The 14,772-nt window shown below is 38.4% G+C and overlaps 1 protein-coding gene across 2 annotated transcripts in view; it reads left to right on the top strand.

Moving 5' to 3' along the window:
• Window positions 1–14,772, top strand: part of ANKRD13A (ankyrin repeat domain 13A) — a 115,543-nt gene that overhangs the window by 69,248 nt on the left and 31,523 nt on the right. For both annotated transcript variants that reach the window (XM_053702094.1, XM_053702095.1), the window contains exons 12-13: window positions 13,316–13,435; window positions 14,110–14,270. In XM_053702094.1, coding sequence (XP_053558069.1) covers window positions 13,316–13,435; window positions 14,110–14,270 — 281 coding nt within the window. The remainder of the gene's footprint in view (window positions 1–13,315; window positions 13,436–14,109; window positions 14,271–14,772) is intronic.

The raw sequence follows: 14,772 nt of genomic DNA, 5'->3' as shown, positions 1-14,772 counted from the left end.
ATCGACCCGGTCGAAGGCCTTCTCCGTGTCGGTGGAGAAGAGGACCAATGGCTCCCCCTTGTTTCGTGCGTATTCCATGAGTTGGAGAACTTTGCACGTATTGTCCATTGCCTCTCTGCCCGGAATAAAGCCCACCTGATCTGTGGAGATAAGACCAGGTAGGTATTTATTGAGACGTATTGATAGTATTTTAGCAAGGATCTTAACATCGGTGTTCAGAAGTGAGATAGGCCTGAAATGTTCCGGGGCAGTATGTGGTTTGCCTGGCTTGGGGATCACCGATATATATGCTTTAAGCATAGAGCGGGGAAGCTGTGGTTCTGCGATCAGACTATTAAACAATAGCAATAATTTAGGAGCTAGGGTGTGGAGAAAAGTTTTATAGTATTTGATGGTAAATCCATCCGGGCCTGGGCTTTTACCGATTGGGAGGTCCTTAATTGCTTGAGCTAATTCATCGTGAGTTATAGGTTTGTCTAGTGTATCTGCCTCTTCTTTTGTTAAGCATGGCAAGTCTAAGGAAGCTAAGTATGCATCTATACTCTTTTCTCTGTTTGTTATCTGTGTTTGTGGTTCTAATTTGTCGCTTATGTTGTATAAGGTTTTGAAATACTGTTTAAATGCGTTAGCTATGTGTTTGTTGCTTCTTACGCCAGTGTCATCTTTGCCTATTATGCTGTGAATATGTGCGCGAAGTTGCTGCCTACGGATGGATCTAGCCTGTAGCCTCCCTGGTTTGTTACTGTTTTCGTGGTAGTGTTGCTTTACAGATCGCATTTTACTCTGGTAGGCGTCTGCGAGATGTTGTTTGAGTTCAGATCTTGCACAGTCTAATCGCTGCCTGAGATCATTATCTGTGGTATTTCGCTTGTGTGATATTTCTAAGGCTGCTACTTTATCTAGTAATTTTTTTATGTTTTATCCTATACTGTTTGCGTAATTTGGCTGTATGTTTGATTTCTCCACGTATTACGCATTTGTGCGCTTCCCACATAATTGGCAATGTTGTATGGTGTGTAGTGTTATGTAAGAAGTAATCGTTTAGTGATTTTTGTAGCTCGATTTTAATTGGGGGTTTGTCCAGTAGGGTTTCATCTAGTCTCCAAATGTAGGACGTTGGGGGCAAATCTGGCCAAAAAATTTCAGTAGTGGTCAGGGCGTGATCGGACCAGGTGATATGCCCAAACTTTCCACTTTTTATAATCCTGAATGCTAGTTATATTTTATATGGACTTTAATTGATCACTTCTAATGATGACGCGCTGTATTTTTTTTAATCTAGCCGTGCAATTCTAATACCGCAATACTCCACAAGATTCAGGATCTGATTATAAAAAGTGCAAAGTTTTACCATCACTTTAACCCCTTAATGACCACAGCACTTTTCCATTTTCTGTCCGTTTGGGACCAAGGCTATTTTTACATTTTTGAGGGGTTTGTGTTTAGCTGTAATTTTCCTCTTACTCATTTACTGTACCCACACATTATATATCGTTTTTCTCGCCATTAAATGGACTTTCTAAAGATACCATTATTTTCATCATATCTTATAATTTACTATAATTTTTTTTATAAAAAATGGAAAAAAACACACTTTTTCTAACTTTGACCCCCAAAATCTGTTACACATCTACAACCACCAAAAAACACCCATGCTAAATAGTTTCTAAATTTTGTCCTGAGTTTAGAAATACCCAATGTTTACATGTTCTTTGCTTTTTTTTGTAAACTATAGGGCCATAAATACAAGTAGCACTTTGCTATTTCCAAACCATTTCTTTTCAAAATTAGCGATAGTTACATTAGAGCACTGATATCTTTCAGGAATCTCTGAATATCCATTGACATGTATATATTTTTTTTTAGTAGACAACCCAAAGTATTGATCTAGGCCCATTTTGGTATATTTCATGCCACCATTTCACCGCCAAATGCAATCAAATACAAAAAAATCGTTCACTTTTCACAAATTTTTTCACTAACTTTTGGTTTCTAACTTAAATTATTTACAAACAGCTTCTGCAATTATGGCACAATTATGGCACAAATGGTTGTAAATGCTTCTCTGGGATCCCCTTTGTTCAGAAATAGCAGACATATATGGCTTTGGCATTGCTTTTTGGTAATTAGAAGGCCTCTAAATGCCGCTGCTCATCACACGTGTATTATGGCTAGCAGTGAAGGGGTTAATTATGTAGCTTGTAGGGAGCTTGCAGGGTTAATTTTAGCTTTAGTGTAGAGCTCAGCCTCCCACCTGAAACATCAGACCACCTGATCCCTCCCAAACAGCTCTCTTCCCTCCCCCACCCCACAATTGTCCCCGCCATCTTAAGTACTGGCAGAAACTCTGCCAGTACTAAAATAAAAGGTATTTGGCCCTTTTTAAAAAAAAAAAAAGAAAAAAAAAAAAAAGCATATTTACATATGCTGATGTGTAGGATCCCCCCTTAGACCCCAACCTCACTGATCCCCCACCAAACTACTCTCTAACCCTTCCCCTCTGCAATAATGGGCGCCATCTTTGTAACAAAATGTGCCTTTTTTTAAAAAAAATTCCCTTTTCTGTAGTGTAGCTTCCCCCCCCACCGAGACCAACCCCCAACCCCTTCCAGGTCCCTTATATTTTACTGTATTGGTGTTTTTAACTTTTAACCTTTTTTTTCTGTAGTGTAGCGGTTCCCACCCGCTCCCGTGCGCGCTCCCGCCCCCGATCCCGCTCCACTCCACACTGAGCACCGATGGCCGCCCACCCGCCTCCCACGTAAGCTCCCACCCACCAACGATACCGGCCACCGATGTCCGGTGCAGCTGCATCGGATGGCCAAGGGGGGTTATTGCATGATGCCTCCATATCGAGGCATCACTGCAATAACCGGAAAGCAGCTGGAAGCGAGCAGGATCGCTTCCAGCTGCTTTCCAGACCAAGGACGTACGCCACACGTCCTCGGTCATTAACTGTATTTTTTTTTGAGGACGTGTGGCGTACGTCCTTGGTCGTTAAGGGGTTAATGAAAAGGTCTGGATTTAGGATTTATACCTGTATTTCCACTGTGGGGTAGTGTCTTCTTATAAAGAAGATGCTGCCAAAAATGAACTCCATCCTTGTTACAGCAAGCACTCTTGAGATAATTTTAATGTTCTTTGCGATTGACATGCTCAAAAGAAACCCAATTCCTTTTTACTGTGAAGTCTCATTTAAATAGGTTAAATGGACATTAATATATAGAAGACAGATTGTAAGGAAAGTTATCCTTACTTAAAAAGACGGGGAATTCAGCACTCAAAACGCAAAGTATATTCTTATTCCATATGCATTTATGTGTACAATATATTTTGCATGTGCAATTCAAGATATCTATAAGCTAATTCAAACTGAAATCTGACCATACAAAATGCACCTGGGAGACGTCTCCTACATTTAGTACTGATATACAGACGTTACAAAAAAATCAAGAGCCATAGAAAGCTAGTTTCTCAGAGGAAACATGCAACACCTCTATCAGAGGGCAACCAAAACTAATTCACAAGGGAACTGTTGCCATGATATAAATACAAGGATCTATGTAATGACCCGAGAAACTATAATAGTCATACATATGTGTTTAATTATAGAAAACACAAACGTTTAGACGGAGCAGCAAAAAAAATGAGCATCTCTAAATTTCAACATCAGAACTGCACAGAGAGAAAATGTATTTTTTCACTGCCTAGTGTATCATTCTACTAGTGGTATATGTCCTCTTGTCACAGTTCACACAGAAAGTTCTGCAAATGCAGTTAAACAAACCCCGTAGGTAGCATGGAGATCAAAGCCAGCATTAATTGTCTGCAAGTTCAACAACTATGTATTGCTAACAGATACATCTAAGTTGGCTACAATGTATGTAGTATTTTAATCATCAATTGCGTCTGATAGAGATTAGTTTACTCTCAAAATCTTCATGTTGCTCCTTGTCTGTAAGAAAGCATTAAGCTGTACTTTTGTAAGTGGCGTCCCACCTAATATGTAACACTGTAATCAGTCCTTATTTTTTTTTACTGGCGTCTCCACCAAACATCAATAAGAGGGCCGTTTGGTAGGCTGTAAATCAGAGCTTGTGGTCATCGGCGTCTCCACTGTGCATCCAGAAGACCGTTGTCTGGAGTGCTGAATTCCCCGTCTTTTTGTAAGGGTATTTTTTATTTATAATCTGTCTTCTATATATTAGATACTATTCTTGTTAAGAGTCTGCACCCATAGCTGATATTAGACTAATTTAAAAGTGATGGCTCCCTTCATCCATATAGTTTAATTAAACCCAATATTTTTCTTTTGTGATTCAGACAGAGCATGACATTGTAAAAAAAAAAAAAAAAAAAAGTTTTCAATTTATTTCTATTGCTTCATTTTTATGGTATTCGTTGATGAAGAAATATCTAGATAGGTAGCGTGCACATCTAGAGCACTACATGGCAGGAACAATGTAAAACATTCTTACAAAACTGCTGGCATTATAGCACTGCAGACAGGTGCACATTCCTGAGCTTACCTCTCTACTTTTTAATAAAGGATATCAAGAGAACAAAGAAAATGTGATAATAGAAGTCAATTGGAACGTTGTTTATAATTACATTATCTATCTGTGTCATGAAAGAGAGAAACAAGTTTCATTCCCCTTTTAATGCTTCTGTTGAACTATTCAGGAAAGGAGACTGCTTTCCAGAGTTTTTACTGGTTTAGTTAGTGTATTCATGCATCCCATCATGTTGGAATATTTCCCTTCTGACTACTAGGAGGAGGCAAGACACCCCAGCACAACACAGCTTTAAATCCCTCCCACTACCCATGATGATTCTTTCTCTGAGGATAGTCTCTCTAGAGTCTCAGGACCCTGCTGCTGTGTCCTTTTTTAGTTTCAGACTTGAGGATATGCATGCATTAATGCAGGAAGCTACAGTCAAGCAACCTGTTAAGAGGATTGATACATATATTTATTTATTTTTAAGATTGCTCCAAAGTAGTTCTTCTTTCTTCTATTTTTCATGTGCCTGATTTAATTTCTGAAATTTATTTCTAAGGAATTACAGAAGGCAGGTATTCATTATCTTCTAATTTTAAATCTGCTTCCTCTCCCTTATGTTAAAACATATTTGGAAAACCGTTCCTAAGCTATTTCCATTTTGGCCAGGCATACTACTATTCCTTTGGAGGATCGTTCCTCTTTTTAAGGATCCTTTCGATAGAAAACTTGAGCGTTTCATAGGCGATCCTTTCAGCTTACAGGTTTTATGTTTAGTCTGCAAGACTGTGCAGCCTGTGTCACTTTTGTCACTGCTGTGTGGTGTCACAATCTCTTAGAACTTGTTTGCATTAATGCTAAGAATGCTGCATTACTGTTTTAGCTAGGTGAGCTTTGTGGCTTAAGTCTTGGTCTGCTGATTATGGTTTCTAAACACATGCTGTTTTTTCACCCCTTCCAGAGTAAGTCTCTGTTTGGATCTGGGCTGGATGCTATTATTGCCACAGTCACAGGGGGTAAGGGAGCTTTTCTGCACTAGGATAAGAAATCTAAGGGTAAGCCTAGATCTGCAGGGTGTTTTCACACCTTTTGACCAATTAAGTATCCGAAAGATTCTTCCTCTGCTCAGAATTCTGGCAACTTTAAATTATCCTTGGAGTCTAACTTTTTTTCTTGGTCCAAAAACAAACAGTCCAAGAAATTTGACCCATTTTCCAAGACTGCATGATGGTGCGTCCCTCATACCAAACTAGTCTTTGGTGGGGGGCAGATAAAGTATTTTTCGTTAGGCTTGGGAGCGATCTGTTCAGTATCCCTGGGTATTACATGTCATTTCCCAGGGGTACCAAATAAGTTTTTTGCTCAAGTCCTCCTCGGGGAAGATTCTTCCTCACTTGAGGACCTTGAAATTCTTTAAAGGCTCAAGATTTGTTGGGCTTGTATAAAAGATTTGGAACTAATGGGGGTAATTAGGTAAACCAGGGTTTCTTTCATGTAATTAGCAAGAGTCCATGAGCTAGTGACGTATGGGATATACATTCCTACCAGGAGGGGCAAAGTTTCCCAAACCTTAAAATGCCTATAAATACACCCCTCACCACACCCACAAATCAGTTTTACAAACTTTGCCTCCTATGGAGGTGGTGAAGTAAGTTTGTGCTAGATTCTACGTTGATATGCGCTCCGCAGCAGGTTGGAGCCCGGTTTTCCTCTCAGCGTGCAGTGAATGTCAGAGGGATGTGAGGAGAGTATTGCCTATTTGAATGCAATGATCTCCTTCTACGAGGTCTATTTCATATGTTCTCTGTTATCGGTCGTAGAGATTCATCTCTTACCTCCCTTTTCAGATTGACGATATACTCTTATATATATATATATATATATATATATATATATATATATATATATATATATATATATATATATATATATATATATATATATATATATATATATATATACCATTACCTCTGCTGATTTTCGTTTCAGTACTGGTTTGGCTTTCTACAAACATGTAGATGAGTGTCCTGGGGTAAGTAAGTCTTATTTTCTGTGACACTCTAAGCTATGGTTGGGCACTTTTTTATAAAGTTCTAAATATATGTATTCAAACATTTATTTGCCTTGACTCAGGATGTTCAACATTCCTTATTTTCAGACAGTCAGTTTCATATTTGGGATAATGCATTTGAATCAATCATTTTTTCTTACCTTAAAAAATTTGACTTTTTCCCTGTGGGCTGTTAGGCTTGCGGGGGCTGAAAATGCTTCATTTTATTGCGTCATTCTTGGCGCAGACTTTTTTGGCGCAAATTTTTTTTTCTTTTTCCGGCGTCATACGTGTCGCCGGAAGTTGCGTCATTTTTGACGTTTTTTGCGTCAAGTGTCGGCGTTCCGGATGTGGCGGCGTCACTTTTGTCTCCACATTATTTAAGTCTCATTATTTATTGCTTCTGGTTGCTAGAAGCTTGTTCACTGGCATTTTTTTCCCATTCCTGAAACTGTCATTTAAGGAATTTGATCAATTTTGCTTTATATGTTGTTTTTTCTATTACATATCGCAAGATGTTCCACGTTGCAACTGAGTCAGAAGATACTTCAGGAAAATCGCTGCCCGGTGCTGGAGCTACCAAAGTTAAGTGTATCACTTTTGGTATCTGTTCCTTCAGCTGTTGTTTGTATTAAATGTTATGACAAACTTGTTAATGCAGATAAAATTTCCTTTAGTACTGTTACATTACCTGTTGCTGTTCCGTCAACATCTAATACTCAGAGTGTTCCTGATAACATAAGAGATTTTGTTTCTAAATCCATTAAGAAGGCTATGTCTGTTATTTCTCCTTCTAGTATACATAAGTCTTTTAAAACTTCTCTTTTTTTCAGATGAATTTTTAAATGAACATCATCATTCTGATACTGATAATGGTTCTTCTGGTTCAGAGGTTTCTGTCTCAGAGGTTGATGCTGATAAATCTTTGTATTTGTTCAAGATGGAATTTATTCGTTCTTTATTTAAAGAAGTATTAATTGCATTAGAAATAGAGGATTCTGGTCCTCTTGATACTAAAACTAAACGTTTAAATAAGGTTTTTAAATCTCCTGTAGTTATTCCAGAAGTGTTTCCTGTCCCTGATGCTATTTCTGAAGTAATTTCCAGGGAATGGAATAATTTGGGTAATTCATTTACTCCTTTTAAAACGTTTTAAGCAATTATATCCTGTGCCATCTGACAGATTAGAGTTTGGGACAAAATCCCTAAGGTTAATGGGGCTGTCTCTACTCCTGCTATATTTTTAGCGGATGTTGCTGCAGCTTCAACTTTTTGGTTAGAAGCTTTAGCGCAACAAGTAACAGATCATAATTCTCATAGCATTATTATTCTATAACATGATAATTATTTTATTTGTGATGCCATCTTTGATATCATTAGAATTGATGTCCGGTATATGTCTCTAACTATTTTAGCTAGAAGAGCTTTATGGCTTAAAACTTGGAATGCTGATATGTCTTCTAAGTCAACTTTGCTATCCCTTTCTTTCCAGGGTAATAAATTATTTGGTTCTCAGTTGGATTCTTTTATCTCAACTGTTACTGGAAGGAAGGGAACTTTTTTACCACAGGGTAAAAAATCTGAGGTAAATTTAGGTCTAATAATTGTTTTCGTTCCTTTCATCACAACAAGGAACAAAAGCCTGATCCTTCATCCTCAGGAGCGGTATCAGTTTGGAAACCTTCTTCACTTTGGAATATATCCAAGCCTTATAGAAACCCAAAGCCAGCTCCTAAGTCCCCATGAAGGTGCGGCCCTCATTCCAGCTCAGCTGGTATGGGGCAGTTTACGTTCTTTTCAAAGAAATTTGGATCAATTCCGTTCACAATCTCTGGTTTCAGAACATTGTTTCAGAAGGGTACAGAATTGGCTTCAAGTTAAAGCCTCCTGCAAAGAGATTTTTTTCTTTCCCGTGTCCCAGTAAACCCAGCAAAGGCTCAAGCATTTCTGAAATGTGTTTCAGATCTAGAGTTGGCTGGAGTAATTATGCCAGTTCCAGTTCTGGAACAGGGGCTGGGGTTTTATTCTATCTCTTCATTGTACCAAAGAAGGTCAATTCCTTCAGACCAGTTCCGGATCTATCAATATTGAATAGTTATGTAAGGATACTGACATTCAAGATGGTAGCTGTAAGGACTATCCTGCCTTTTGTTCAGCAAGGGCATTATATGTCTACAATAGATTTACAGGATGCATATCTGCATATTCCGATTCATCCAGATCACTTTTAGTTTCTGAGATTCTCTTTTTTAGACAAGCATTTCCAGTTTTGTGGCTCTTCCGTTTGGCTTAGCATCAGCTCCAAGAATTTTTACAAAGGTTCTCGGTGCCCTTCTGTCTGTATTCAGAGAACAGGGTATTGGTATTTCCTTATTTGGACGATATCTTGGTACTTGCTCAGTCTTCACATTTAACAGAATCTCATACGAATCGACTTGTGTTGTTTCTTCAAGATCATGGTTGGAGGATCAATTTACCAAAAAGTTCATTGATTCCTCAGACAAGGGTAATCTTTTTAGGTTTCCAGGTAGATTCAGTGTCTGACTCTGTCTTTGTCAGACAAGAGAAGTCTAACATTGATATCAGCTTGTCAAAACCTTCAGTCACAATCATTCCCTTTAGTAGCCTTATGCATGGCAATTTTAGGTCTTATGACTGCTGCATCGGACGCGACCTCCTTTGCTCATTTTCACATGCGACCTCTTCAGCTCTGTATGCTGAACCAATGGTGCAGGGATTACACAAAGATATCTCAATTAATATCTTTAAAACCGATTGTACGACACTCTCTGACGTGGTGGACAGATCACCATCGTTTAGTTCAGGGGGCTTCTTTTGTTCTTCCGACCTGGACTGTAATTTCAACAGATGCAAGTCTTACAGGTTGGGGAGCTGTGTGGGGGTCTCTGACGGCACAAGGAGTTTGGGAATCTCAGGAGGTGAGATTACCGATCAATATTTTGGAACTCCGTGCAATTTTCAGAGCTCTTCAGTCTTGGCCTGTTCTGAAGAGAGAATCGTTCATTTGTTTTCAGACAGACAATGTCACAACTGTGGCATACATCAATCATCAAGGAGGGACTCACAGTCCTCTGGCTATGAAAGAAGTATCTCGAATTCTGGTTTGGGCGGAATCCAGCTCCTGTCTAATCTCTGCGGTTCATATCCCAGGTATAGACAATTGGGAAGCGGATTATCTCAGTCGCCAAACGTTGCATCCGGGCGAATGGTCTCTTCACCCAGAGGTATTTCTTCAGATTGTTCAAATGTGGGAACTTCCAGAAATAGATCTGATGGCGTCTCATCTAAACAAGAAACTTCCCAGGTATCTGTCCAGATCCCGGGATCCTCAGGCGGAGGCAGTGGATGCATTATCACTTCCTTGGAAGTATCATCCGGCCTATATCTTTCCGCCTCTAGTTCTTCTTCCAAGAGTAATCTCCAAGATTCTGAAGGAATGCTCGTTTGTTCTGCTGGTAGCTCCGGCATGGCCTCACAGGTTTTGGTATGCGGATCTTGTCCGGATGGCCTCTTGCCATCCGTGGACTCTTCCGTTAAGACCAGACCTTCTGTCGCAAGGTCCTTTTTTCCATCAGGATCTCAAATCCTTAAATTTAAAGGTATGGAGATTGAACGCTTGATTCTTGGTCAAAGAGGTTTCTCTGACTCTGTGATTAATACTATGTTACAGGCTCGTAAATCTGTATCTAGAGAGATATATTATAGAGTCTGGAAGACTTATATTTCTTGGTGTCTTTCTCATCATTTTTCCTGGCATTCTTTTAGAATTCCGAGAATTTTACAGTTTCTTCAGGATGGTTTAGATAAAGGTTTGTCCGCAAGTTCTTTGAAAGGACAAATCTCTGCTCTTTCTGTTCTTTTTCACAGAAAGATTGCTAATCTTCCTGATATTCATTGTTTTGTACAAGCTTTGGTTCGTATAAAACCTGTCATTAAGTCATTTTCTCCTCCTTGGAGTTTGAATTTGGTTCTGGGGGCTCTTCAAGCTCCTCCTTTTGAACCCATGCATTCATTGGACATTAAATTACTTTCTTGGAAAGTTTTGTTCCTTTTGGCGATCTCTTCTGCCAGAAGAGTCTCTGAATTATCTGCTCTTTCTTGTGAGTCTCCTTTTCTGATTTTTCATCAGGATAAGGCGGTGTTGCGAACTTCTTTTGAATTTTTACCTAAGGTTGTGAATTCCAACAACATTAGTAGAGAAATTGTGGTTCCTTCATTATGTCCTAATCCTAAGAATTCTAAGGAGAAATCGTTGCATTCTTTGGATGTTGTTAGAGCTTTGAAATATTATTATGTTGAAGCTACTAAGTCTTTCCGAAAGACTTCTAGTCTATTTGTTATCTTTTCCGGTTCTAGAAAAGGCCAGAAAGCTTCTGCCATTTCTTTGGCATCTTGGTTGAAATCTTTAATTCATCATGCCTATGTCGAGTCGGGTATAACTCCGCCTCAAAGGATTACAGCTCATTCTACTAGGTCAGTTTCTACTTCCTGGGCATTTAGGAATGAAGCTTCGGTTGATCAGATTTGCAAAGCAGCAACTTGGTCCTCTTTGCATACTTTTACTAAATTCTACCATTTTGATGTATTTTCTTCTTCTGAAGCAGTTTTTGGTAGAAAAGTACTTCAGGCAGCGGTTTCAGTTTGAATCTTCTGTTTATGTTTTCATTAAACTTTATTTTGGGTGTGGATTATTTTCAGCAGGAATTGGCTGTCTTTATTTTATCCCTCCCTCTCTAGTGACTCTTGCGTGGAAAGATCCACATCTTGGGTAGTCATTATCCCATACGTCACTAGCTCATGGACTCTTGCTAATTACATGAAAGAAAACATAATTTATGTAAGAACTTACCTGATAAATTCATTTCTTTCATATTAGCAAGAGTCCATGAGGCCCACCCTTTTTGTGGTGGTTATGATTTTTTTGTATAAAGCACAATTATTCAAATTCCTTATTTTATATGCTTTTGCACTTTTTTCTTATCACCCCACTTCTTGGCTGTTCGTTAAACTGATTTGTGGGTGTGGTGAGGGGTGTATTTATAGGCATTTTAAGGTTTGGGAAACTTTGCCCCTCCTGGTAGGAATGTATATCCCATACGCCACTAGCTCATGGACTCTTGCTAATATGAAAGAAATGAATTTATCAGGTAAGTTCTTACATAAATTATGTTTTTTATTGAAATCTCTTTATAGTACCAAAGAAAGAAGGTTCAGCTTGTTTTGGATCTCAAAATGATTAACAAATTCCTTAAAGTTCCAAATTTCAAGATAAAAAAATTTGCACCTTGCTTCCTTTAATGCCGAAAGGTCAGTTTGTATACCATAGACCTAAAATATGCTCATTTGTATATCCCTATCCACAAGGATAATATCAACTTCCTCAGATTTTCTTTCCTAGACTAGGATTATCAATTTGTGAGTTTTTATAAAAGTACTAGGAGATCTGTTGTCTGTAATTCGAGCTCAAGGAATTTTCTCTAGTTCCTTACTTGGATGACATTCAGAGTGGCTTCAGAGTCACGGTTTGAAAATATATCTTCCAACAGTTCATTAACCCCTCAGACATGTCTTTTCTGGGGTTCATAATCAATTCCTTGACAATATCCTTCTCTCTGACAGATCAATGCAGACTGAAGCTGCAACAGGCCTGCACTCTTCTGCATCTAAATCCCCTCCCTTCTGTAGCTCAGTGCGTGTAAGTTGTGGGTCTCATGGTGGCTGCTTTAGATGCAGTTCAATTTGCCAGGTTTCATCTTCAGGCCCTCCAATTGCAGATGCTGCATCAAAGGATCTGTTTCAGAGAATTTTGTTAGATCTCAAGACAAGGCGGTCCTTGAATTGGAGGTAGACTCACCAGTCCCTGGTTCAGGGAGCCTCTCATTTTCTTTGTCGGTGTGGGCTATAATTTCCACACATGCCAGCCTGCTAGGTTGGGGTGCAATCTGGGGGTCTTGGAAAGTGCAGGAAGTTTGGTCTTTTTAGGAGGCAAAGTTACCAATAAAATGTTCTGGAACTCGTGCATTCTTCAGAGATCTCCAGAGTTAACCGGAGACAAATTCCAGTCAGACAATGTCACGGCAGTGGCTTAGGTCAACCATCAGGGAGGAACTCGCAGTTCCTTAGTGATGAGGTTAGTTTCCAGCATCATCAGTTGGACAGAAAGTTGACATTGCAGGATTTCAGCAATCCATACCTGGTGTGGATAATTAAGAAGCCAGTCTCTTTACCTAGAGGAATGGTGTCTAAATCAAATTGTGAAGCATTGGGGATTCCCAGAGAGAGATCTCATGGCTTCCCACTTGAATCACAAACTGCCTCAGTTTTAGTCCAGGTCTCCGGATCCTTGGGTAAGCATGATAGATGCCCTAGTGGTTCCTTAGTCATTCAACTGGATTTACATGTTTCCTCAATTTGTGATGCTATCCAGGGTGGTGACCGCCAGAATCAAGAAGGAACAAGCCTCAGCAACTCTGATTGCTCCAGCGTGGCCTTGCAGAATTTGGTTTGCAGATGTCCTTAGATAGGATCTGCTCTCTCAATGCACTTTCTTTGATCAAAGAAGGGAGGGATTTAATGTTCTGGTGTGTTGGAGTGTGTCTTGCCTCTTCCTTGGACTCTCACCATCATGAAAGAAATTAATTTATATGGTAAACATATATTTTTTTGTTTAACTGTGTATATTACATGAAAATGATTACTGGTTGGCAAGTTTATTTGTATTTAACATACTTGTTCTTCCCTGCAGAAATCCCTTTATTTCATGTTCTAAATGCAAGAATAACTTTTGGGAATGTGAATGCATGCTCCAGAGCAGAGGATAGTTCACCTTCAACTCCCAAAGGGTCACAAGATGAGCAAGAAGAGGGTAATTATTAGTTTACAGTCCTTTTTAAAGTTGGCTTTCCTGTCAGAGAAATAATGTAATGTTTGAAATGCTGTGTATCATTTATGAAGCATTTCATCTCAGAGCTCTCCACAGGACCTGTTCAGCGGGTGCCCCACCAGGCAGATTTTACTGACCACCTGGGTAAAATTTATGTCCATATTAAACTACAATGAGTTAATATTACATTTGTTTTTAATATTATCATTAAATTAATTTGTTTTATACATTTAATGTGTGCTTTGGAAAAGGCTAAGTAACTTTACTAAATAACAGAAAATGTTTTAATATTGAAACGTATTATACTGCTCCCACCTTGTTCCTTCATAATGCCACCCGACTGCAAAATTTTTAGTGGAGAACAACTGCATCTGTATTTGTAAAGTGGAGTTCTGGTGAAAAAATATAATTCTCTAATTTTATTATAGCATACATTGCACACTGTATACTTAACCCCTCCCAAAATTGAGTTAAACTCATAGCTTAAGTCCATCATGGAGTGTAACACATTGCAGCTTAACACACAATTTGCAAGGGGCACAAGCATTAAAATTCTCTTATGAATAATAATTTTTGTAAATTATTTCAGATAATCCTACAATGTGCATGCCTAGAGTGAGTTCATTAACTTTTGTCAGTGGTCTTCTTTTGTCTAGCTACCCCAGCTACAAAATTTGAGGTGGACCCCTCTGTCTTTGATATACCCCCATCCTATAATGTTCAGGAGAATGGGAGGAGCCTACACATGAGAGATGAAGATGATGAGATTATGCAGTTTGCAATTCAGCAGAGTATACTTGAGTCAAGTGGCAATCAGGTAAAAAAAACATATTTTTCTGCAGGAATGCACTAGAAAGATTAAAACTTCTTGCAATTAATTTTAAGCCATATTTCATATACACATTTTCTAGCAATTTTCTTTCATAATGAAGTGAATTTTTAATAAAGTATGTAGGAACTATTTTTTGCTGACTGCAGAGAATATTTAACCATCAAATCATTATATATCTATTATTGTATGGTTTTTCAGTTTCTATTTAAAAAAGAAAAGAAAAGAGGAAGAGTATTAGATCCCTGAAACATCAGTGTGATCATGATGGTGGACTTTACATAAGATATTTGACCTGCACCATTTATATATACACACACCTGTATTTAGTATGTATGTATATATACAGTGTGTGTGTGTGTGTGTATATGTGTATATATATATATATATATATATATATATATATATATATATATATATATATATATATATATATATATATATATATATAATCATACATACATATACACACACTAAATACGTGTGTGTA

Source organism: Bombina bombina, chromosome 2 (genome assembly GCF_027579735.1).
Source record: "Bombina bombina isolate aBomBom1 chromosome 2, aBomBom1.pri, whole genome shotgun sequence".
NCBI lineage: Eukaryota > Metazoa > Chordata > Amphibia > Anura > Bombinatoridae > Bombina > Bombina bombina.
This window is presented reverse-complemented; position numbering and strand designations above follow the sequence as displayed.